The sequence below is a fragment of the Molossus molossus genome, unplaced genomic scaffold, assembly GCF_014108415.1.
Source record: "Molossus molossus isolate mMolMol1 unplaced genomic scaffold, mMolMol1.p scaffold_m16_p_4, whole genome shotgun sequence".
Taxonomy (NCBI): Eukaryota; Metazoa; Chordata; class Mammalia; order Chiroptera; family Molossidae; genus Molossus; species Molossus molossus.
Window position 1 is genome coordinate 77,393,087 of NW_023425377.1, and position 25,216 is coordinate 77,418,302.

General features: G+C 46.1%; 1 protein-coding gene across 1 annotated transcript in view; it reads right to left on the reverse strand.

The window, feature by feature from the left end:
• The window catches only part of CATSPERD (cation channel sperm associated auxiliary subunit delta), a 58,747-nt gene that overhangs the window by 11,568 nt on the left and 21,963 nt on the right, over positions 1–25,216 (reverse strand). Inside the window, exons 7-16 of the mRNA XM_036282237.1 lie at positions 24,229–24,342; positions 21,613–21,696; positions 18,656–18,806; positions 17,669–17,761; positions 15,412–15,494; positions 14,044–14,220; positions 6,971–7,084; positions 6,183–6,272; positions 5,357–5,415; positions 3,854–3,932 (exon numbers count right to left, since the gene is read on the reverse strand). Of these exons, the coding sequence (XP_036138130.1) occupies positions 3,854–3,932; positions 5,357–5,415; positions 6,183–6,272; positions 6,971–7,084; positions 14,044–14,220; positions 15,412–15,494; positions 17,669–17,761; positions 18,656–18,806; positions 21,613–21,696; positions 24,229–24,342 (1,044 nt within the window). The remainder of the gene's footprint in view (positions 1–3,853; positions 3,933–5,356; positions 5,416–6,182; positions 6,273–6,970; positions 7,085–14,043; positions 14,221–15,411; positions 15,495–17,668; positions 17,762–18,655; positions 18,807–21,612; positions 21,697–24,228; positions 24,343–25,216) is intronic.

A 25,216-nucleotide genomic window follows, 5' to 3' on the forward strand; every position in this document is an offset into this window, starting at 1 on the left:
TCCCTTCCTTACTCTTTAAAATCAATAAAGAAAAATTATAGCCCTGGCCAGTTTATCTCAGTGGTTAGAGCGTTGGCCCACAGACCAAAGAATTGTGGGTTTGATTCCGGTCAAGGGCATGTACCTCAGTTTAGGTTTGGTTCCCCAGCCCTGGTTGGGGTCATGCAGGAGACAACCAATCAATGTCTCTCTCTCTCTCTCTCTCTTTCTCTCTCCCTCACACTCTATCTGAAGATAAAAGGAAAAATAACCTCGGGTGAGGATTTTTTAAAAAATTATACAGCCCTCACTGGTTTGGCTCAGCGGTTGGAGCGTTGGCCTGCAGACCAGAGAGTCCTGGGTTCGGTTCCCGCTAGGGGCATGTACCAAAACTAAGTAAATAAAATAAAATAATAAATAAAAATATTATACAAAAATAAATAAAATTGTGGTAAATAGACACAACATAAACGTTAGCATCTTAACCATTTTATTTTTTTTATTTTTTAAAACTTATCTTTATTGTTGAATGTATTACAGATGTTCCTCATTTTTCCCCCATTGACCCCCTCCTCCCCACACCCATCCCTCTCCTGCCTTTACCCACAGTGTTGTCTGTGTCCATTGGTTATGCATATATACATATAAGTTCTTTGGTTTACTTCTTCCCATCCCCCAACCCCCTTCCCTTTGAGGTTTGTCAGTCTAGCAACCAATTTGTACTTCTTAATTCCTTCACCTTTTTCACCCATTCCCCCAACCCCCCTCCCATCTGGCAACCAACAAAATGTTCTCTGTATCTATGAGAATGTTTCTGTTCTGCTTGTTCATTTTGTTTGTAGATTCAATTGTCGATAGATATGTATTCATTGCCATTTTGTTTGTTCATATTTTTTATCTTTTTCTTCAAGAAGATCCTTCAACATTTCATATAGTAATGGTTTGGTGGTGATGAACTCCTTTAGCTTTTCCTTGTCTGGGAAACTCTTTATATGGCCATCGATTCTAAATGACAGCTTTGCAGGATAGAGTAATCTTGTTGTAGGTTCTTGCTTTTCATCACTCTGAATATTTCTTGCCTCTCCCTTCTGGCCTGCAAAGTTTCTTTTGAGAAATCAACTGACAGCCTTATGGGAACTCCCTTGTAGGTAACTGCTTTTCTCTTGCTGCTTTTAAGATTCTCTCTTTGTTTTGAATCTTTTGCATTTTAATGATGATATGTTTTGGTGTGGGCCTCTTGGGGTTCATCTTGTTTGGGACTCTGTGCTTCCTGGGTTTGTATGTCTGTTTTCTTCACCAAGTTAGGGAAGTTTTCTGCCATTATTGTTTCAAATAGATTATCGATTTCTTGTTCTCTCTCTTCTCCTTCTGGCACCCCAAGATGTGAATGTTGGCACGTTTGAAATAGTCCCAAAGGCTCCTTACACTATCCTCATTTTTTTTTTATTCTTTTTTCTTTTTGCTGTTCTGATTGCTTCCTTATATTCCAAATCGATGGTTTGCTTCTTGGCTTTACCTACTGTACTATTGAATTATTCTTTATTTTAGTTAGTGCCTCCTTCATTTCTGACTGTGCATCCTTCATTTCTGGCTGGCCCTTTTTATGCTCTTGAGGCCCTCACTAAGTTTGCTGAGGTTCTCACTAAGTTCATTGAGCATCCTTATAAGCAGTGTTTTGAATTCTGCATCTGTTAGGTTGCTTATCTCCATTTTGCTTAGTTCTTTTCTCACAGTTTTGTTCTGTTCTTTCATTTGGGACCTGTTTCTTTGTCTCCTCATTTTGGCTGCCTCCCTGTGTTTGTTTATATTATTACTTAACGAGAGGTATGGGGCTAGCTGAGACCAGATGCTGCTTGTTTGAAAGAATTTAGGAAAACCTGAAGCAGGATCCAAGACAGGCCAATCCTGTGGTCAAGCAACTGGCAACATCTTGGGTGGGCCTGAAAGTTGGGTTGGGCGGGGCCTCAGAGAGTCACCAGGGTGGGGCAAACAGTGTGAGCCAGGTTGCTGGAGTCCCAGATATGGCTTCTGTCTGCCGCCCCAGGGAAGGGCTCACCAAAGGAACAAAGGCCTCTGACAGCACGTTAGTCCGGAGAAAGCCCCCTCTCCAGCCCTCGCTCCAGTGCCAAATAGCTCAGTTCTTCCCTGTGTGTCTCTGGCACCCCTCATGCTGCTTCCCCTCTGAGCTTAGAGGGAGAAAGTCCCAGTAACTTGTGTGCGGGCCCTTTAAGAGGAGCTGCCTGAGGCTCCAGCCACGTCAGCTTCCCTGAGCCTCAGTTCCTTCTGGTTTTTCCAGCCAGAAGTTATGGGGACTTCTCTTCCTGGCACTGGAATCCTGAGCGGGGTGCCTGGTGTGGGACGGGAACCCCTCGGTCCTCAGGAAGGACCTTCCCAGCCAAGGTGTCCTCCTGATTTTTATCCGCCACACGTGGGTGTGGGACCAGCCCATCGTGCCTCCGCCCCTCCTACCATTCTCGATGCGGCTTCTTTAATTTCGTAGTTGTAGGACTTCCATTCAGCTTGATTTCAAGCAGCCTTGAATGATGGTTGTTCTGTAGTTTAGTTGTAACTTTGATGTGGTTGTGGGAGGACGCGATAATGTGTTTACCTACACTGCCATCTGGACCAGAAGTCTGCATCTTAACCATTTTAAAGTATATATGCAGCTCAATGGCATTAAGTACATTCTCCATGCTGTGCAACCATCCCCACCATCCATTCACAGAACTTTCTCATCTTCCCAAACTGAAACTCTGTCCCCATTAAAATTTTCATTCCCCTCCCCCAGCCCCTGGCCCCACCATCCACCTCCTGTCTCTATGGATCTGACTCCTGTAGGGCCCTCCTATGAATAAAATTGCACAGTACTTGTCCTTCTGTGTCTTGTCTATTAAACTGAGCATAAAGTCCTCAGGGTTCATGCACAAAGTAACATGTGTCCATATCAATTTTTCAAAGCAGCCAGGAATCTTCAAAGAAAAGTCCTGCTTGCTGACTCCTCCCACCCTCCAAACCCTCTCAGGATGGTCCCTCACTTCCTCTGCCCTCAGGGATACCTTCCTGGAGCAGCTGGGAATTGCTGACTTACAGGATTCAGACCAAAACCAAGGATGCTTCCTCCCTCTGTAGCAGGCAGTTAAATAAGCAGGAGCAGAGCAGGAACTATGGGCAACTAGAGGGTCACGGGGCGGAGAGCCCCAGGTGCCTAGCAAAGGACAAAAGTACAAGTGCTTGCCAACCACTCCCTTAAGCGTTAACCCCTGGGGATGACATCCAGGCCTCAGCTGTGTTTCAGCTCCAGGTCCAGAGAAGCAGCAAAACCAGGCAGAGCAACACCGTGGCTAACACTAGAACCAGCTGTAATGACTAGTGATCCCTCCCCTGGTGCAGACCAATCGCTGGAGACTGAGACCCTGAGGAAACACACCCGGAAAGCTGATGAGTAGTCTATTGGGATCCTCCCCTGAGCCTCAGATAAAAGCCCTCAGGATGGAGGACCTGTGTGGCTCTCACTGTGGAGCAGGCCCATGCCTCTCCCCACCCTATTCTTTCCCTGGGGCGTGCCCCTCCCCACCAGCATGCTGGAGCTCTCAAGATGGGTATCTCCCCCACCCCCCCAAACTCCAAGGGCTCTTCTTTTGCTGTAACTTGTTTCCTGAACCCATTTCTTCCATGGCTCACTTCTACCTCTGTGACTTTATAAATAAACTTTCTCTTATAATTGGGCTCTTCTCTTAGCCAGAACTCAAGACTGAGGTTGCATTTCTGTATCCTAAATGTGGGCTTGGCCAGTCCCTCAGTCAACTGAGGCCTGCTGCCATTATTCTTAACACCAATGACAGAGAATATGGGGCAGCAAAAGTTTGGGACGTACCAGGGGCTTGAGGTCCACGCACGAAATTTCCTTGTTGGCAATGTCCACAGTGATGGTGGAGATTGTGGGTCTCTTTATGCTATAAGGCAAAGGGAGTGTTGGTTATTGCACATGGGCATTGCAGTTGAAATCACTGCCAACTCATCCATCCTTTTGTCTATCTATCTATCTATCTATCTATCTATCTATCTATCTATCTATCATCCATCCGTTCGTCCGTCCGTCCGTCCGTCCGTCCGTCCGTCCTCTGTCCATTTGTCCAGCCATTCTGGAACACCAGAATATTGACCGAAAACCTCTACTCACATATGGTGGCCCTTCTTGAATCAGTTTTGTTCATTTATATATAATAACTTATTGGAAAAAACATCTGACATTCAATTTTATCATCATCTAGCTGCATATAATTTTCTCACTATTTTTTGAGTAGCTTCCTCATTCATACTTTTTTCATTGTTTTCTTTTTATTTCTTTTTGTTAATCCTCACCCAAGGGGAGATATGTATATATATTTTAATCCTCACCCGAGGACATACATTTTTTTCCATTTATCTTCAGATAGAGTGGGAAGGAGGGAGAGAAAGGGAGAGAGGAACATCCATGTGAGAGACACATTAACTGGTTGCCTCCTGCCCAACCTGACCAGGGCCAGGGACTTCTGAACCGCAACCGAGGTACATGCCCTTGGCCGATATCAAACCTGCAACTCCTTGTTCTGCAGGCTGATACTCTAAACACTGAGCCAAACCGGCCAGGGCAAGAATATTTTTTTCTATTGATTTTTTTTTTAGAGAGAGTGGAAGGGAGGGGGGTGTGGGAGAGAGAGAGAAACATCAATGTGAGAGAGACAGACACATCAATTGGCTGTCTCCTGCATGCCCCCTACTGGGTATCGAACCCGCAACTCAGGCATGTGCCCTGACAGGGAATCAAACTGGGACCTCTCAGTCCATGGGACAGTGTTCAATCCACTGAGTCATACCAGCCAGGCATCTATATTAAATTTTTGTGGAGCTGCCATTTGTAAAATGTTTGTTTTGATTTTGTTAATCCTCATCCTAAAATATTTTTCCATTGATTTTTAGAGTGAAAGGGAGGGAGGAAGGAAGGAAGGGAGAGGGGGGGAGAGAGAGAGAGAGAGAGAGAGAGAGAGAGAGAGAGAGAGAGAGAGAGAGAAAGAGAGAAACATTGATGTGTGAGAGACACATCAATTGGTTGCCTTCCATACAACCCTGACCAGGACCAGGGATCGGACCTGCAACCCAGGTATGTGCCCTTGATCAGAAATCGAACTCGTGACCCTTTAATCCATGGGCCGACGCTCTAACCACTGAACCAAACCAGCCAGGGCATCCCTCCTATTTTTAATCATTCTTGCCTTACAATTCTCCATGGAAGCGGCCGGGGGTAGGGAGGGGTCCTTGAACTTGTTTTCTCGGCTTCTGCTAAGGGAACCCAATGGACATCCTGGGGCCACTCGCCACAGTCTGAATAATGACATACCTGGAGGTGAAGTTGGGGTCAGTCCTGCCCCAGAGGTGCTGCTGCCTCAGGGAAATGTTCTGGGGATGAGAGAGAAACCAGCTGCACAGCGGGCAGCCCAGGGCAGCCCCAGAATGGGGTCAGGGAGAGATGGGGGAGGATGGGGGCTCTGGGAGGAGGAGCCCGGAAACTCTCCAGGACTCTCCTGGTTCTAATTCCACCACCTACGAAAGGCTTCTGGAAGTTCATAGAAATGGTCACCCCAAGGGCCTTCATATCCTTGCTGCCTTTGTCCTGAACCCAGTGTGAAGTGCAACTGTGTTCCCTTCTACTTCTCCAGGAAGTGAGAAGGACTGATCCAAAGGGTGCTGCAGCCCACTCATGCCTTGTCCTGCAGGAGCCACACAACCCAGTCCTGGGCTTCTGGGCTCAAGTCCAAATTCTGTGCTGTGACCACGAGGTCCGGCTCAGACCTGCGGATTCCCCACACCCATATATTCAAGTCCCTCCCGGCCCTCCTGGCTCCCCCATTCTAACACCTCAGTTTACCAGCTAATACAGATCTCCTGCCTGCCCTGGGGCTGGGCGAGGTTTCCTGTCATGTCCTCTGTGCCTCCCCATGTGTCACCTTAATGGCATCACTTATTTAGGTGATTGCTGCCTGCCTGGGTTGGGGAAAAGCTGGGGATGTGTTTCCTCCAAATCCTGCAGCCCTGAATGCAGGTACATGCAGGGAGAGAGGAGGAGGAAGGAGGGTTATGCCCCGGGAATGACCATGAGTGCTGGACTTGGCCAGAATAGTCAAGGCTGTGCCCTTCACCTGGTTTAGGGCATGGGGGTGGCTCACCAGCCTGTACTTGGTGTTCCCTTCGTAGGTGTAGCCGTCTTCGTAGATGATGGCCTGAAGCCCCAAAGAGTGGGGATTGCTCACCGTTGCCTGGGGTGGGTACAGGAGGGGCATCAGGCTGCCACTGGGGTGATGCCTTCAGGTGACTGCCAGGCACCTTCAGAGCAGGAACCACCCTTGCTCTGCAGATGCAGCTGCCAGGCCCTCCCCAATGTCCCCCCAGCGGCTGCCTCTATGCCTGGTTCTGCAGACAGCCTGGAGCTGTGGAGCCGCAGGGCCCAGACCCGTGGGGCCCAGAGGCCTGCTCTGCAGAGGGAGGCTGAGATGAGGGAGCTCTGAATGAGAGCCAGAGCCAGCCTGGCATGTCCTCACTGGCCCTGATCCTGGCCCTGGCTGGCTGGACTCTCCCCATATTCTTACACTAATCTGCCCCCCCCATTTCCAGGCTTGGACATTTGGGTTCCAGGCCCAGGACCCCCGCTGCATGAGGGAAGGCTGTGAGTCAAGGCTCTGCTAAGAAGAAAAGGCACTTGTGGAAAGCTCAGGGCGCAGCTCAGAAGGGTAGGGAATGAAGCGCAGAGAACGCATGGAGGAGGCCGGCATCTGCCCAGACACGGAGAAGCCGGTTGAGGAGAAGACCGTTTCTGTGGGTATCATGAGTGAGTGCTCTCCACGGGAGAACACCAGGGAGTTTCCAGAGTCTGGGAGCAATGGGCACAGGGCGTGACACCAAGGACGCTGGGAACATCAGTATCAGAACACGCGTCCAACAGATAAGATGTCCTTACGAGTGGGACGGGTGACGTGCCTGGCCTGGGTATCATCAGGGCGGTCAACTCCAATTCGCTGTTCATATCAATGATGTACATTTTGTTATCAAAATCTCCTTGCAGAATTTCTACCTAGTTAGAAAGGCAAAAAATGTTTTAATTAAATCAAGTCTCTATTCCCAAAAGAGAAAAGGGCAAACAGGTGGTCAGTGGCCCCCGCCCAGGGATGGAACCTTCCAGGTTTGGGTACCCCAGCCTGGGCTTGCACTCCCACCTCTTCCCCACTGGGGAAGGCACCCTCAGGAGGCCTTCGAGTTCCCCTCCTCTCTTCACAAGTACCTCCGGCCTGACCTTTGTGGTAACTGCCTTTTTCCTTGTTCTTTCTAGAGTTATCACCAACTGTGCACCCCTGGATGATATATCTTGGTCTTCCCCGTTTTCAAACAGTGTTATGTCTTTTTTTTTATCCTCACCCAAGGACATTTTTTCACTTTTTGTTCAGATTGAGCGAGAGGGAGAGAGAGGGAGAGAGAGAGAGAAACATCGACGTGAAAGGGACACATCGAGTGGCTGCCACCCGCACAACCCAACCAGGGCCGGGGACAAACTGCAACCGAGGTACGTGCCCTTAGCGGGAACCAAACCCAGGTCTCTCTGGGTCGCAGGCCGACACTCTAACCGCTGAGCCAAACCGGCCAGGCCAATGTTATGTCTTTTTTTTTTTTTATCCTCACCTGAGGACATTTTTCCATTTTTTGTTCAGATAGAGTGGGAGGGAGGGAGAGGAAGAGAGAGAGAGAGAGAGAGAGAGAGAGAGAGAGAGAGAGAGAGAGAGAAACATCGACGTGAAAGGGACACATAGAGTGGCTGCCACCCGCACGACCAACCAGGGCTGGGGATAAACTGCAACCGAGGTACATGCCCTTAGCGGGAACCGAACCCGGGTCTCTCTGGACTGCAGGCTAATGCTCTAACCGCTGAGCCAAACCGGCCAGGGCTAATGTTATGTCTTTTAAGTCTTTCTGTCCACAGCTTCCCCCTCCAGCCCCAGCCGTTGGATTTATAGGCTTCCCACAGCCTGGATTTTCCTGGCACCGTTGGGCACATTCCTCTCGCTCTGCATTTTCGGCAGACTGGCAGCTGGACCCATCAAGTTTGGGTTGGGATGTGTTGGCAAGACTCGCCAGGTGACTGATCTCACATCGATGGCACTTCATGGCTGTCTTCTTTTGGACGTTGGTGGCCACTGATGCTCCAAGCCCACATCCACTAATTTGCTGGGTTTGTGTACAGGACTAGCAGTACAAAACAACAGTGTACAAATACCTGGATAATACACCTGTTTTGCAATAGTGCAACTTTTCAGTACCTATTGTTGACAGTCCATAGTCCACACAAAGTCACAGCTCCACACTTCAACAACATGCTGACAGTTCCTGAAGAAACTACTTTAAAAAAAGACATAACCCCGATGCTCCTTCATTTGACCAGTTCCATCTGAGTTTAGATGTGCCAAAGGGCTTAGATGTATCCAGGGGGAGTCACATGCAACACTTTACTTGATCAATTTTCTAAAATAAGACTTTAGGGCAGTGATGGTAAGAGAAAGGAAAAAAACATGGAACAATAAGGTTCTAATTACTATACATGCATTTTAAAAATATATGTTTTTATTGACTTTTTAGAGAGAGAGGAAGGGAGAGATAGAAACATTGATGTGAGAGACAAACATTGATCAGCTGCTTCCTGCACATCCCCCACTGGGGATCGAGCTGAAACCTAGGCATGTGCCCTGACCTGGAATAGAACCGGTACCTCTCAGTCCATGGGGCGATGCTCAATCCACTGGCTGGACTATACGTGCATTTTTTATTTTATTTTATTTTATTTTACAGTAGGGGAAACCTTTTACAGATAAGTTACAAACAAAGAAATGGTGAATAAACAATTTTGTACAAGAAAAAAATATTTGCTGGGGTTGCTACGTGACACTCTCCTAGCATTTTGTTTTCATACATTCACCAGAATAATTTTATCAGGAGACTGTTTCCCTTCTCTATTTCCTGGCCCAGTCGAACGGCATGAAGAAAAGGCGTCTGGCTTTTAGTTCCCCGGTTTTCAAGACAGTGGATTGGTTGCGACCATGTCGAGAAGGTGACCAGTAAGTGGCTTCCTGGAGAAGTGGCAGATTCCAGGTCTGGGGCGGAGCAACGGACAAGAGACGCTGCAACATCTCGTCATAGCCACATGACTGGTCACTGTCGATGTCAATCCTGACCTAGTTAAAACCATGTGTACCAGCTTTCTGCACTCTCAAGCTGCAATTTCCCTTTCCAGACTGTTTTTCATTGGCAAGTCACTAAGGCCAGACCACACTGGGGTGGGGGTGGGGGGGGTGTTAAGCCCCACCTCACAGAGAGGGGAGGAAATAGCTAGATTATTTGGAATTCTTCTGGAAGGGAATGTGTCTCCTCTCCCTTTATTCATTCTTCCATTTATTTACATCCATGCGGACTTGTGTGTATATATTTTATCCTTTGCCTTATTATCCAATATTGTGTTGTTTATTTTTGCTGCTCAAGTTGTTCCAGCTTTCATCCATGGGTTTTTGTGGTGCTATATCTTTTTGGTGGGATTTTGGAAAAGTATTTGCTAATGCTACAGCCATCTGCCTCAGAACAGTTGAAGGGGCCAAACATTTGCATGAAAGCCTTACTATTTCTCTCTCTCTCTCTCTCCACCTTCCACTTGTGCATAAGGCCAGAAAATTTCAGATATGTGATTTCAAGGACCCACAAGAAAATCACAATGGCTAGGGAGTGATATTTTACTGTGGCAAGTACAGAAAAAACTACTACCATCCATTAGCACCATGGTCTCATGAAAGGATATTTTAATAAATCTATAAACTCGATATACGGCACAGTTGCTTTCATGTTTTTCTCACGTAATTCAATGCCATGTATTTCAAGGCCATTTAGAAGCAGACACTCTACAATCTTTAGCCTCTCAGAGGGGGAGTGGCCCCACAGATCGGTGACACCGAGGCAGCCTGGTCTCTGCCGAGCACCGTCCTAAACAGACTCTGGATTTTAGAGCATTGAAAGATGGGGAAGAGGCTGCTGGACGAGACAGGCTCACAGATGGCATTTCCTTGGGAATGTAAATTGGTGCAGCCACTGTGAAAAACAGCATGGAGGGCCCTGAAAAAAAATTAAACATCTAACTACCATATGGCTTGGAAATTCCACTTCTGGGTATTTATTCGAAGGAAATGAAATCACTATCTTGAAGGGATATATGCACCCCCATATTCATTACAGCACTATTCCCAATAGCCAAGACATGGAAGCAATCTGTGTCCATCAGTGAATAAAGGGATAAAGAAGATGTGGTATGTATCTATATTTATGTCCACAGTGAAATATCATCTATATCTATGTCCAAAATGAAATATTATTCAGCCTTAAAAAGAAGGAAATGCAGCCATTTTTGACAACATGGATAGACCTTAAGGGTATTATGCTGAGTGAAATAAATCAGAGAAAGACAAACACTGTATGACCTTACTTACATGTAGAATCTAAAAAAGCCAACTTGCCCTGGCAGGTGTGGCTCAGTTGGTTGAGCGTCATCCTGTGCACCAAGAGGCTGTAAGTCTGATTCCTGGTCAGGGTACATGCCCAGGTGCGGGAGGCAGCCGACTGATGTTTCTCTCTCACATCAATGTTTCTTTCTCTCTCTCTTCCTCTTTCTCTAAAATAATAATAATAATAATAAACATATTCAAAAGTAAAAATAAAAAAGCTGAACTCATAGAACCAGAGAACAGATTGGTGTTTGCCAGAGGCAGGGGCTGGGGGATGGACGAAATAGGTGAATGGGGTTAAAAGGTACAAACTTACAGTTATAAGATACTATAAAATGCTAGGGATGTAATGTACAGCATGGTGACCAGTTATTGCATATTTAAAAGTTGCTAAGAGATTTTTTAAAAATCTTCACCTGAGGACATTTTTCTATTTATTTTCCGACAGAGTGGGAGGGAGGAAGGGAGGGAGGGAGGGAGAGAGAAAAACACTGAAGTGAGAGAGACACGTTGACTGGTCACCTCCCTCACAATCCTGACAAGGGCCAGGAACCCAACCGCAACCGAGGTACATGCCCTTGACCGGAACCAAATCTGTGACTCATTGGTCCATGGGCTGACTCTCTAATCACTGAGCCAAACGAGCCAGAGGGCTAAGAGTAGATCTTAAAAATTCTCATCAGCCCTGGCCGGTTTGGCTCAGCAGTTAGAGCGTCGGCCTGCGGTCCGGAGAGACCCGGGTTCGGTTCCCGCTAGGGGCACTTACTTCGGTTGCAGTTTGTCCCCGGCCCTGGTTGGTCGTGCGGGTGGCAGCCACTCGATGTGTCCCTTTCACATCGATGTTTCTCTCTCTCTCTTTCTCCCTCCCACTCTATCTGTACAAAAAATGGAAAAATGTCCTCAGGTGAGGATTAAAAAAAAAAAAAAAATTCTCATCACAAGAAAAAAAATTTTAACTATGTATGGTGATGGATGTTCACTAAACTTATTGTGGTGAGCATTTTACAGTATAAACATATATCAAATTATTATTTTGTGGACTTGAAACTAATACAGTGTTATATGTCAATATCTCATTGGCCCTGACCGGGTAGCTCAGTAGGTTAGAGCATTGTCCTGATACCTCAAGATTGCAGGTCGATACCTGGTCAGGGCACATACAAGGAGCAACCAGTGAATGAATAACTAAGTGAAACAACAAATTGATGTCTCTCTCTCTCTCTCTCTCTCTCTCTCTCTCTCTCCCCCTCTGCCTCTCCTCTCCCTTCCTCGCTCTCAAATCAATAAATAAAAATGGCCCTGGCCAGTTTGGCTCAGCGGTTGTAGTGTTGGCCTGCGGTCCGGAGAGACCTGGGTTCAGTTCCCGCTAAGGGCATGTGCCTCGGTTGCAGTTTGTCTGCAGTCCTGGTTGGGTCGTGCAGGTGGCAACCACTCGATGTGTCCCTTTCACATCAATGTTTCTCTCTCTCCCCCTTCCTCTCACTCTATCTGAATAACAAATGGAAAAGTGTCCTCGGGTGAGGATAAAAAATAAATAAATAAAAATGTAGAAAATAATATATTATTGCCCAGGCCAGTTTGCTCAGTGGTTAGGGTTAGGGTCGTGGGTTCGATTCCAGTCAAGGGCACGTACTTTGGTTGCAGTTCATCCCCGGCCCTGATCCGGTTGTGGGGAAGGCAACCAGTCAATGTAGCTCTGTCACATTGATGTTTCTGTCTCTCTCTCTCCCTTCCTCCCACTCTATCTGATAATAAATACAAAAATATCCTCTGGTGAGGAATAAATATAAATATAAATATATATATAAATATAAATATAAATATATATACATATGTGCGTGTGTGTGTGTGTGTATTTAAAACTGGAGGGAAAACTTTTAAAAATAAAAATAAAGTTAGGAAAAACTTTCCTGTACTTCCGAACATGTGATTGCCAGGGACTGGGGGAGATGGATTCTGGAGGAACTTAGAGAAGACAGTTTACTATTTCTGTCCAGCGCTTCATCCCATTCTTAAGGATATCCCCAGTTTCTTTGGGAATATCCCAAGTTTCCTTTGGCAAATCACCCTTTTACACATCCTTGGACATGTGGCCTGATGGGTGAACTGATTGTAACACTGTCTCCAGCAGTGGGTTCTGATTGGCTCACCTCAGCCATGTGATTGGTTCAGGAATGGGCGTGTCATCCTCTATGAGCCAATGAGATGTAGGAGACATTTGGCTTCTGCTGGGCTCTGATGAGACCTCTCTTGCCTGGTATACAGGGTAAGGATACCAGGTCTTCAGGGTCAGCTGCCAGTTTGCTGCCATGATATGAGAGCCTGAGGCTTCCCAGAGGCATCCAGATGGAGCTTCAGGATGAAGCATGAAACACCCTGGCAGGCAGAGTAGAGAGATGGGAAGAAGCCGGCTCTTGGTGGCATGATTTCAGATACTAGATCAAGCCTCACCTGAAGTCTTCCCTCTTTGGACTTTTTGGTCTTAGAGTCAGCAATTACCTTTCTGGTTTGAGCCCATTTGATTTGGATTTTCCGTCACTTGCAGAATAATGAATCCAAATTGATACATGCATATTTCTATATTTCTGTGATTCCCCCCCACTTTAATCAGTCAACTTGGCCAAGTCTACAGGGTCAAGGCTGATCCCCATGGCTCGGTGGATAGCTTGAGTCCAAATTAATCTTCCTCTCTGAGGACTCTCCAGGTAAGTTTTTTTTAATTAATTAATTTATTTTTGTTACAGATGTTTCTCCTTTTCCCTCCCACTGATTCCCCCTCTCCCTCCCTCCCCGCCTTGTCCCCAGCTTTGTTGTCCATGTCCATTGTTCATGTCCAGGCAAGTTTTTGTGGAGCCATGACTGTTCATTTGACTGCTTGTGTCCTGATAACCATATCACTTACTTTTTTCTCTTCTGAACAATTTGAGCGTTGGTTGATGTCCCTTGTTGCAAACAGCATATACTAAAAGTGAAATATGTTTCTATTTGACAGAATGGACAGGAAATTGTACAAGATGTGGGTGCCAGCCTTTAGGGCAGTGGTGGCTAGTTGTGAGATTTAGTTGTTTATGTGAAGTTCAAATTAAACTGGGCATCCTGTATTTTATCAGGCACCCAACCCTACTGGAGCTCTACATGTGGCTGCTGGCCACAGATGCTCAGCTGTGTCTCTGGGATTTGTCTTTTTTTAACTTTTTGTTTTTAATCCTCACCTGGGGATATTTTTATATTTATCATAAGACAGAGTGGGAGGGAGGGAGGGAGGGAGAGGGAGAGAGAGAAACATTGATGGAGAGACACGTCGACTGGTTCTCTCTCGCATGACCTGACCAGGGCCGGAGACAAACCACAACCAAGATATGTGCCCTTGGCCAGAATCAAACCAGAGACTCTTTGGTCCGCAGGCCAAAGCTCTAACCGCTGAGCCAAACCGGCTAGGGTGGATTTGTCCTTTTTTAAAAAAGTGTCTTGAACATGGAGCTGAACAGTTACAATCACATACTTTGCAGACGTCAACTTGGAGTTGGGGGTCCATGAGAATTGCCTGAATGTTCACGGGGCACTTCTGGAAATCAAAAGCTGGAAAAACTGAATCAGGAAGTGGGGTCAGGATTTCAAGCATCCCCGGGTTAGTGAACATCAGGGCTGCCTCTTGGGACCAGATGTTTTGGTGTGCAAACTGAAAAGAAAAGTGATTTCTGAAATCAGGTCATTCCAATTCTTTTTTGAGGATTTAAATTTTATCTTAGGATTCAGGTTTAAAGAAGGTAGACCAAACAAACAGCAAAGTCATAGGTACACTTTGTTGAGACACCTATTCTTGAGTTTCTTCCTCTCTTGGTATTTAAATTAATAATGGAAACTGTGTTTCCTATCATAGAAGATACCCAGGAAATTTCTTTATAGGTCATGGACCTCTTTGAAGAGTTGGAAAAGCTACAGAATCTCTCCCCAGAAAACACCAAACATCAAAATGTCAGGGTTAAGGCTTCAAAGAGATGCTTCTCATGCTAATGCCCCACACCAGTGATACTGTCCCAGTTCCATTGTCGGGAAACTTTCAGGAAACTTGGTGGATGTAGATCTAACAGGAAAAACACAGAGGTAGCAGTTGGCCACCATCACCACTCCATACCTTTGTAATTTTGGACAAATGACTTAACTCTCTGTGCCTCAGTTTGTCCCTCTGTCCAATGGGGACAATACAAGGATCTACTTCTTAAGGCAATGGTCAGGGTTAAATGAGGTAACAGTAAGAATGTGGTTAGACCAGCACCTGCCATATTCTAAGTAGTTTTAGCTGTCATTGCTGTTATTTTAATAACTATTAAAATTACTATTACTATTAAAATTATTAATATTAATCATTTAATATTAATTAAAATTATTGTTATTACTACTGCTATTAAAATATTGTTACTTTGATAATAATTAAAGCTATTTTAGCCTTCAGAAACAGTATTGGCAGTTTGAGAACAAGACTATTCCTAAGGGGGGATATCTGCAAACTTTCAATAAAGAGTTAAAAAAAAAGACGGGCCCAGCCGGTGTGGCTCAGTGGTTGAGCGTCCATCCATGCACCAAGAGGTCACTGGTTTGATTCCTGGTCAGGGCACATGCCCAGGTTGTGGGCCTAATCCCCAGTTGGAGACATGTGGGAGGCAGCCAGTCGATGTTCTCTCTCATCGATGTTTCTATCTCTCTCTCCCTCTTCTTCCTCTCTCTCTAAAATCAATAATGAAAAGAAAAAAAAGAAAAAAAATTAACAGTAATTATTTTAAAAATAAATAAATAAATAAATAAACAAACAAACAAAAAGACGGTATTTCTTACAAACCTGACAATAACCCTAACTTTGATTTTTACCTACTTTGATTAGAAAACTTGTCAGGATTCCCAGGCTGCCATAATACAAATTACTCTCCTGAGTTAAAACTGCCAGTTCATTTTCATCTAGAAAACAAGCAAACAAGACAACAAAAATTGAAATGAGGCTTGTTTCAATGGACAAAAATATTAAAAATATAAACATTTTTTTACAAAAATCACCCATCATCTAGATTCGGGATCAGCAAACTTCTTCTGTAAAGGACCAGGTGGCAAATATGTTCTAGTTTGCTGGCCATGTGATGTCTGTTAAAAGTATTAAACTCTGCCTTAGCTGGGTGGCTCAGTTGGTTGGAGCATTGTCCCGTACACTGAAAGATTGTGGGTTCGATCTCCCATTGGGTGCATATGGGAGACAACCAATCAATGATTTTCCTCTTTCACAATGATGTCTCTCTCTCTCTCTTTCTCCCCCTTCCTCTCTTTCCCCTTTCCTTTCTCTCTCAAAAAATCAATAAACAGCCCTGCTGGTGCGGCTCAGTGGATTGAGCATTGTCCATGGACGGAGAGGTCCCAGTTCAATTCCCCATCAGGGCACATACCCGGGTTGTGGGCTCGATCCCCAGTAGGGAACGTGCAGGAGGCAGCTGTTGGATGTGTCTCACATCAATGTTTCTATCTCTTTCTCCCTAAAAAATAATCGATAAAAACATATTTTTAAAAAATCAATAAATATATCCTTGGGTTAAAAAAAAGTATTCAACTCCATGAAAGCAACTCTGGATAACTTGTAAATGAATGGGCATGACTGTTCCAATAAAACTTTATTTACAAAAACAAGCTGTAGTCCAGATTTGGCCCATGGGCCAGGGGTTACTGAACCCTGACATAGGTAACCACTGTTAACATTTTAGTAAACATCTTTTCTGATAGTTTTACATATGCAGGATCATATTCTGAAACCCTTCAAGCTGCTTTGTAACTTCATTCCTTCCTTTCCTTTCCAGCTACACGGATGTAGTTGGCTAGTCAATGTTCTGGTGTTCAAATGAACTGTAACTGGTTTAACCAGTCTTTCACTGATGGACACTGAGGTTGCTTCTGATGTTCTGCACATACAAACTTCCAAGGAAACACAGAACACCATTCAAAAATTTTATGAAAGGGGGAAACAAGATCCAATGCATATTTTTATTCTTTTTTTAAAACAGCAACCTAAGTTTTCAGAAGAGATGAGGCTTCAGCTGAGCCTTGAAAAAACCTTCTGATGTAGAAAAGTGAGGTGTGTTTGAGGGCAAGGACCAGACTCATGTTGCTGAGGGTTTCTCAATCTGGGTTCCACTTAACATTAGGGGCTAGATGGCTTTCGTGGTGGGCTTGGCACTGTCCTATGCCTGGTATGATGTTGGGCAGCACCCCACAGTGGTGACAACCACAAATGTCTCCATACATTGTCCAGTGTTCCCAGGTTGAGAGCCATGGGGTTAAGTGGACAAAAGAGATCACTCAGGGCAGTGGTGGGCAGTCAGATGAGAGACAAGATACATGGACCTGAAGGTCATTCTTGCAAATGTGAACATTATTCTTTTTAAAAATGTTTTTATTGCCCTGGCCAGTTTGGCTCAGCGGTTAGAGCGTCGGCCTGTGGTCTGGAGAGACCCGGGTTTGGTTCCCACTAGGGGCGCGTGCCTTAGTTGCAGTTTGTCCCCAGCCCTGGTTGGTCGTGCAGGTGGCAGCCACTCGATATGTCCCATTCACGTCGGTGTTTCTCTCTCTTCCTCTCTCTCCCTCCCACTCCATCTGAACCAGAAAATTGTTCTCGAGTGAGGATAAAAAATAAATGTTTTTATTGATTAGAGAGAGAGAATGTGGGGGGGGGGAAGAGAGAGAGAGAGAGAGAGAGCGAGCATGTCCCCTATTTGGGATCGAGCCCACAACCTGGGCATGTGCCCTGACTAGAAATTGAATCAGTCACCTCTTGGTGCTTGGGACAACGCTCAACTAATTGAACCACACCGGCCAGGGCTGAACATTATTCTTTAGAAAGTAAGAAAACATTAAAGATTCCAGACATGGGAAATGTGTATTCAATGGTTAAAAAAAAAAAAAGAGTGGGAAGATAAGCCATTGACCGGGAGAAAATATCTGTAGAGCCTGTATCTGATAAGGGATTTGCATCTAGAATGTATAAAGAACACTTACAACTCAACAATAAAAAGACAAACAGCCCAATTAAACAATGGGCCAAGGACCTAAAGAGACAGTTCAGCTAGGAAGCTACCCTCAGGTTGGGCACGCACTGGCAGCCACGTTGTAGATGGTGATGTTGGCTTCAAAAATGGAATGCAAGGTGCGCCGTCCCTCTCGCACACGGACAGGGTTGACGAGCTGACCTATGAGACAACAGGGCAGAATCATGAGACCTGGACACGTGTTGGGAGGGGGTGTCCACTAGTGAAATGCTGCCCAACCCACCCCTTGGTTTGTGACTCAAGTGTTAAAGATTCAAGAAAAATATAACACTGAGATGCAATGTTGCAAAACATCCTTTGGAATACATTTAGGTTAAAGAAGCTTTTCACTACCCAGAGGCTTAAACACCACCAATGCCTTTTACCATACAGGTAACATGTATAAGGAATAAGACAGAGCTTTCTTTCTGAAATGGGCTCTCAAAATAGGCAGGTCAGCTCTGAGCCCTTTTCTTGCACTGCAGGGAACACAGTGTTCAGGTAACCTGACTGGTGCTGGGTAGCTGGCTGTGATTGTGGGTGCTCTTGCAACCACACCTGTGTCCAGAGGTTCCTGACAGCACCTCTTCCAGGGAGGGCTGCCTTTTGCTCCTCTGCTCATGCCAGCTGGTGAGCTCATGTAGCCTGGGCACCTCCAGGATTCCCCAGCTAGGCCACTTGTCGGTGCTGTGCTACTTTCGGATTTTTCTTTTGCCTAGGGGAAGCTCATGTGAGTGGCGCTGACCATCTCCCAGAATCCCTAACCTCAGCCCCAAAACAAGGTCTGCAGTTCCTGGACCAAAGACCTGGACCCTTTATCCTCGGCATCTGATGACTTTCAGAACCTGCCTGTGGTGTTCTTGAAGGTTCCACAAGGCAGGGAATGATGGGGTGGGGTGGGGGTAAGGTGTGGTGTAGAGATGCAGTTAGGACTGCAAAGTGAGAATGGGTTCCTGTTGTCCACTCAAGTCAGGGAGAGAAAACATAATAGTGTGTGCTTGCCTCCCTGAAGGGGGAAGCACACTGAGTGGCAGCCCGGAGCCTGGCCTCACTCACCTGCATTTTTGGAAATTAACAGGCTTTTCTCGAACCAGAAGATCAGAATGCCTTTCTGGCCCGGGGTGATGAGGATGTCAAGAGTACCATTGTAGTCAAAGGGCAGCCCAAAACTGTAGTTCAGGGGGTGGTCCAAGTACCAGAACTTGGCCTGACAGAGAGAGAGAGAGAGAGAGAGAGAGAGAGACCACTGAATCTCAAGGGATAAATCACCTGAATCACCAAGTCAGTGATTAGAGAGAGGCAGACAGGTACAGGCCCACGTGCTTTGTTCTTCAAACTTTCTTATTATCTGTTCCAGCAGCTCTCTCAGCTTGAGATGATTCTGCCTCCAGGGGACACCAGGCAGTCTGGGGATATCTGTGGATGTCAACCTGGGGGTGCTCCTGGCTTAGTGAGTGGGAGCCAGCAATACTGCTCAACAGCCCACAGTGCCCAGGACTGGTTCTCATGATAAAGAACTATGCACCGGAAATGTCCACAGTGCCAAGACAGAGGTGCCCTGCTCCCCTTTGTTTTCTGCCAGGCCAGTGTTGGTACACTTGCTCCTGAGTTATTCAGGTTGATCTCTCTCCTCCAACCCACCTGTGTGCACACTACAGCTTCTTTTCCTAACGACCTCTTCCATCAAGCCACTCACACCTCGTGACCTTTAAGGGCCTGCTCCAGGGTCAAGTCTAAATTGTTTGGCATGGTTGTCAAAGTTCTCTTCTTTGCTCTTTATGAAAGATTCCTGACAGCACTGTGCAAAGATCGAATTTAAAAAACACTGTCACTGGTTCCTAAGTGAGTCCCACTTATGTGTCAAATTGACAGCTTCGTCCCCTTCCCAGAAGATGCACGATGGAAAGGAGGGAGAGACCACCGGCTGCTTTCCAAGTGCCCCCCCCCCCCCGACCCCGGGAGAGAACTAAGCACTCAGGTGAATATGGACTGTGCCAGGCTGCTGGACTTGACCGGCCTGCCCCCCGCTGTGGACACCGGCACTAGGCACCTAAGGGACAGTGAGTGGGTTCCCATCCCCCTATTCATCCCATTGTGTTGTGAACTGGCTGGCCTTGTCCCCAGATCTCAGAATTGCTCAGCCGAGATGCCGGTGTAGCCACAGCCAATTAAGGCAACAAGGCAAATGGGACAGTTTAGCCTTCAGCTGCTTACTGCGGTGGGGTCAACCAGAGAGCAGGCCAGAGGACACAGCGTGCCCTCCGTCCTGTTCCCCAAGGGCACGTCCCTGTGAGGGGGAGGGGCTCCTCTCACAGTGAAGGGAGCCACACAAAAGGCTCTTGCAGTCTTCTGCGGGTGCAGGGGAGGGGGGGCAGAGGCAGGGGTAGAGGGAGGGCCTAGAGCTGGGAGCTGGAAAGGTCCTGAGTCGGGTGGGGAAAGTGTCAGCCAGGTTTTCTCCTCCTCCCTCCTGAAAGACCTACGGATGAAGGCCGCCCATGTGGCCTGGGACAACTGCAAGTCCTTTAGAGCCTGCAGAGCACCTTGACTTGTCCTTCTCAAACTCGGCTGGGGAGGGCAGCATCCCCTGGACGCCTGCCAGGTGAAGCCTTCCTGATTGCCTGTGGTCAGGCTGAGAAACCACACGTAGACGGCAACCAGGAGCTGGACTTCTCAGCCACTAAATTCTTGGGATTTCCAGGGATGTCTCTGTAATTCAGGGCGACAGAGCTGGACCGATCGTGTATTAGTAGAGGGTGGGGCTTTAAGCCACTGGATAACAGCCCAAGCTCTGGGAGGCTTTCTGATAGTGGGTCTCCCCTGAACTTAAGAGCTGCACACCCTGCTCATAATGTTTGAACACCAGGTCCTGACTGTACTTAATCTCTTTCCAATTTAATATTTTATCTTCTAATGCAGTTTAAGTGGACTGACTCCTTTTCTTAATATAGTCTTATCCTAGTCTTATCTGCGAGGGCACAGGTTTTATGTGCTGATTTTCTGAATAGACATGCAAATAATTGTTTAAAAAAGTTTGATGTGCCCTGGCCAGTTTGGCTTAGTGGTTGGAGCAATGGCCTGTGGACCGAAGGGTCACAGTTTGATTCCTAGTCAGGGGCATGTACCTGGGTTGCAGGTTCAAACCCAGGCCCCCGCTGGGGTCGTGAGGGAGGCAACCAACTCTCTCACATGGATGTTTTTCTCCCTCTCCCTCCCTCCCTTCCTTCCACTCTATCTAAAAAATCAATGGAAGAATATTCTCTGGTGAGGATTAACCAAAAAAAAAAAAAAAAAAGTTTCACATGAGGTATTTTCTTTTTTTTAATCCTCACCCGAGGACATCCTTCCATCTTTTGTTCAGGTAGAGTGGAGGGGCGGGGGGGGGGGGGGGGGAGAGAGGAACAGAGAGAGAGAGAGAAACATTGATGTGAAAGGGACACATAGAGTGGCTGCCACCCTCACAACCGACCAGGGCCGGGGACAAACTGCAACCGAGGTACGCGCCCTTAGCGGGGACCGAACCCGGGTCTCTCAGGACCGCAGGCCGACACTCTAACCACTGAGCAAACGGGCCAGGGCCACATGAGGTATTTTCAATGATTTTGTCAATAAATCAAAACTTTAAAGAAATGATCTTGTGCACCCTCAGTGACACAGGCACCACATCTTTTAGATTGCCCCTGGTGCTCAGCGTGGTGCTTAGTTCCTCCTAGACACTACTCAAACACTGCCACGTGCACTGCGGAATGAGCAAATAAATGGGGGTGGGGGTGAATAGGTATCTGGATGAAAGGTAGGTAGGTGGATGGATGGATGGATGATGGATGATGGATATGTGGATGGATGAGTGGCTGAATGAGTGAGTGGATGGATGGATGGTTAGGTGGATCGATATGTGGATGGATGGGTGAATGACAAGCTAGATGGATTTCAGCTATAAAAATCCAAGTGTGTGAGTTCTAATAAAACCCTGGCTTTTGCAGAGGTCTTTCAAGTCATTTATCTAAGTGACTCACCCTCCCCTGGTCGATGAGAAGCAGGCCAACCTGGGACAAGGAGTGAAAGTAGAAGATCCCACCCAAAGACCCGACTAGTTCTGCCTGTGAAACAAACAAAAGAAGTTGCATATGAATACATTGTGAACATGTTTAATTCTAAATGTAATCTAAACTTTAGATTACCCAATAAGCTGAAATGAAGGAAAACCCTCTTCTTATTATGATTTAATTATCCTCTATGAAAATGTAGCATCTAGGGCAAAACCTTGAATGAAGACGGCTTTGTTTAGGGGTGTTGGAGAAGGCGGTGTGACCCAGACTGCTAGAAGCATGCCCAGATCCTTCACTGCTGCCAAGCTTCTCATTCCTGATTTTCGGCTGGTCAGCAGAGTGTCCTGCAACCGAGGTGGGACACGAAGCCAAGCTGACATCTTTCAGGTAAGAGAGAGAGACTACTATCTTAAATAAGCCTCTGTTTTGTTTTGTTTTGGGGGGGTTCTGAATTGTGCTCCCCCCCAATTCATAGGTCAAAGCCCTAACCCGCTGTTTTAGTCCATTCAGGCTGCTATGACTGGGTGGCTTTTAAACAATATAAATTTATTTCTCACAGTTCTGGAGGCTGGAAGTCTGAGATCAAGATGCCAGCATGGTCAAGTGAGGGCCTTCTTCTGGGTCACAGATCTCTCGCTGTGTCCTCACAAAGCGGAAGGGAGCTAGCAAGCTCTCTGGGGCCTCTTTTGTAAGGGGACAAATTTCATTCATAAAGGTTCTACCCTTATGACCTAAGCACCTCCCAAAGGTCCCACCACCACCAATAACCACACACACACAGAGCAAAAAGACTTTTGTATTAATAATTGGTATTGAGCCCGGCTGGTGTGGCTCAGTAGTTGAGCATTGACCCACGTACCAAGAGGTCTCCGGTTTGATTCCCAGTCAGGGCACATGCCCAGGTTATGGGTCAAATCCCCAGTGGGGGGCATGCAGGAGGCAGCCAATTGATGTTTTTTCTCATTGATGTTTCTATCTCTTTCCCTCACCCCTCCTCTCTCTCTAAAATCAATCAATCAATCAATCAATCAATCAATAATTGGTATTGAAGTGACTGGATGTCAAGGAGGTTAAACATTGTTCTGGGACTTTACCTCCTCTCCTGGAGAGGAGTTAGTGCATTTTTTGTTGTACATAATATGGTTGGGCAGAGATTCAGGTTGAAGGAGATGTGTATGGCTATCAAATTGACAAGTGTGGTCTTGTGATGGTTAATTCTGTGTGTCCACTTGGTGGGACTAAGAGATGCCAAGAGAGCTGGTAAAACATTATTTCTGGGTATGTCCACGAAGGTGTTTCTGGAAGAGATCAGCATTTGATTCAGTAGGTGAGTAAAGGAGAGTATACTCTCATCAGTGTGGGTGGTCATCATCCAATCCACTGGTAGCCCAAATAGAAAAAAAAGGTGGAGGAAGGATGAATCCACTCTCTTTTTGATCTGAGATGTCCATCTTCTCCTGCTCTCGGACATGAGAGAGCCTGGTTTTCCAGCCTTTGGATTCTGAGACTTACACCAGCAGCCCCTGGGTTCTTCTAGGTCTAATTTTGAATGAAAACATGTGGTGGGTTAGGTTCTAGGCTTTGTTGGGCATCCTGGGCAGGGCTGAGAAACCAGATCTGAGACTTGATCAGAACTTGAATGTGGCCTTCCTTTGGACATACTTCCTAAATGTTTAGAGGTAAAGCCATTCTCTGAGCCGGAATAAAATGTCCTCATTCTCTTGGCTACCCAAACATCCCATCCACTTCAGCTGTTGGAGTCCCAGCTCTGCCAGGCTGTGTGGTCTTGGCAAAGGCCCTGAGCTTCTCTGAGCCTTCATTCCTGTATTAGTTTCCTACATTGAAAAAATACCACATACTGGGGGACTTAAAATAACAGAAATTTAATGTCCCAGTTCTGGAAGCCAGAGTCTGAAATCCGAGTGTTGGTAGGGTTGGTTCCTTCCGAGGCTCTGAGGAAGGCCCATGCCAGACCTTGCTTCTGCCTGTGGTGGCTGCCAGCAGCCCTCAGTGCTCCCTGGTCTGCAGTTGCCTCTGTCTCAGGGTCAGCCTCCGTCCTCAACACAGCCTCCTTTCCTGTGAGCCTCTCTCTCTGTCCTCTCCTCTTCTTATAAGGACACCAGTCATTGGATTTAGGACCCAACCTAATCCAGTAGGATGCCATCTTGATTCACAAATTACATCTCCAAAGACCCTATTCCAAGTAAGATTACATTCTGAGGTTCTGGGTGGACATTCATGGTGGTGGTGGGGGGCACATATTCAACCCAGTACCGTTTTTCTGTAAAACGGGGGTCATGATGGTACAGATCTTCAGGTGGGCATGGGGTTAAGTATCATACTTAATGTGCAGCCTTTACTATGATGTCAGTTTCCATAAGAACCCCCTAAATGTGCTATCATCCAAAACCATTTGTCCCCTTTCCTAACTTCCTAATCTCCCCAGCCAGCTCCTTTGACCTGGGATTTTCCCTACCCTCCCAAGAGAGAAAAGCCCTGGTTTACCCAATGAGTGCTAATTACTCCAACCACACGTGAGACATATATCTTTTTTTGTTCACGTTCTTACCCAAATGAACATACCTGTCCTTCATGGGCATACTTCTGAAATCTGTATCCCCAGGACTTTGAGAAATATATGTTGGCCTGAGATATCTGATCTCCATGCACATAAGCAAAAATGGAATTACTTATTTCCTGGAAGAACACACAGAACAGTCTCTTTAAAAGGAGATTTGGGGTGTGGGTTTGGTGACATGCTGTTGAAGGTCACAAAGTTGCAACAAGTAGATAAATAACTCCTACAGAGTGATTACAGACAACAATACTGTATTGTAAACTTCAAAGTTGCTAAGAGACTAGATCTTAAATGTTCTCAGCACAAAAAAAGAAATGGTAATGATGTGCCATGATGGAGGTAACCCTACAGCAGTCATCATATTGCAATATATACACGTATCAAATCATCACATTGTACACCTTCAGTTTACACAATGTTATGTCAATTGTATTTCAATAAGAAAGGTAGATCTATGCCAAGGGTTAAACTCCTGGGCATTTATCCCAGAAAAATGAAACTTAAGTCCACACAAAAATCTATACATAAGTGGTCATAGCAGCTTTTTTTTTAAAACAATAGCCAAAAGTGGAGGCAACCAAATCCTGTTATATTCAGACCATGGAATACTACTTGGCAATGAAAAGGAACAGACTACAACAAATTGGATGAGTCTCCAGAGAAGTTAGATGAGAAAAGCTAATCCTCAAAGGTTCCATATTGTACAATTCTGTTTATATAACCTTGAAGTGATAAAATTATAGATATGGAGAACAGATTAGTGGTTGTTGGGGGTTAGTTGGTTGTAGTGGGATGGGGGCAAGAAGGTATGGAGCTTTGGGTGATGGAATAGACAGTCTGGTATTTCAATGGCAGTAGTGTTTCTATGATGTGACAATGTGATATTGTATCCATGTCAGTACTGGTTTTAGGATGATACTATAGTTATGTAAGATATAACCACTGGGAGAAGCTGGGGAAAGGGTACATGGGATTCTGTATGATTTTTCCAAC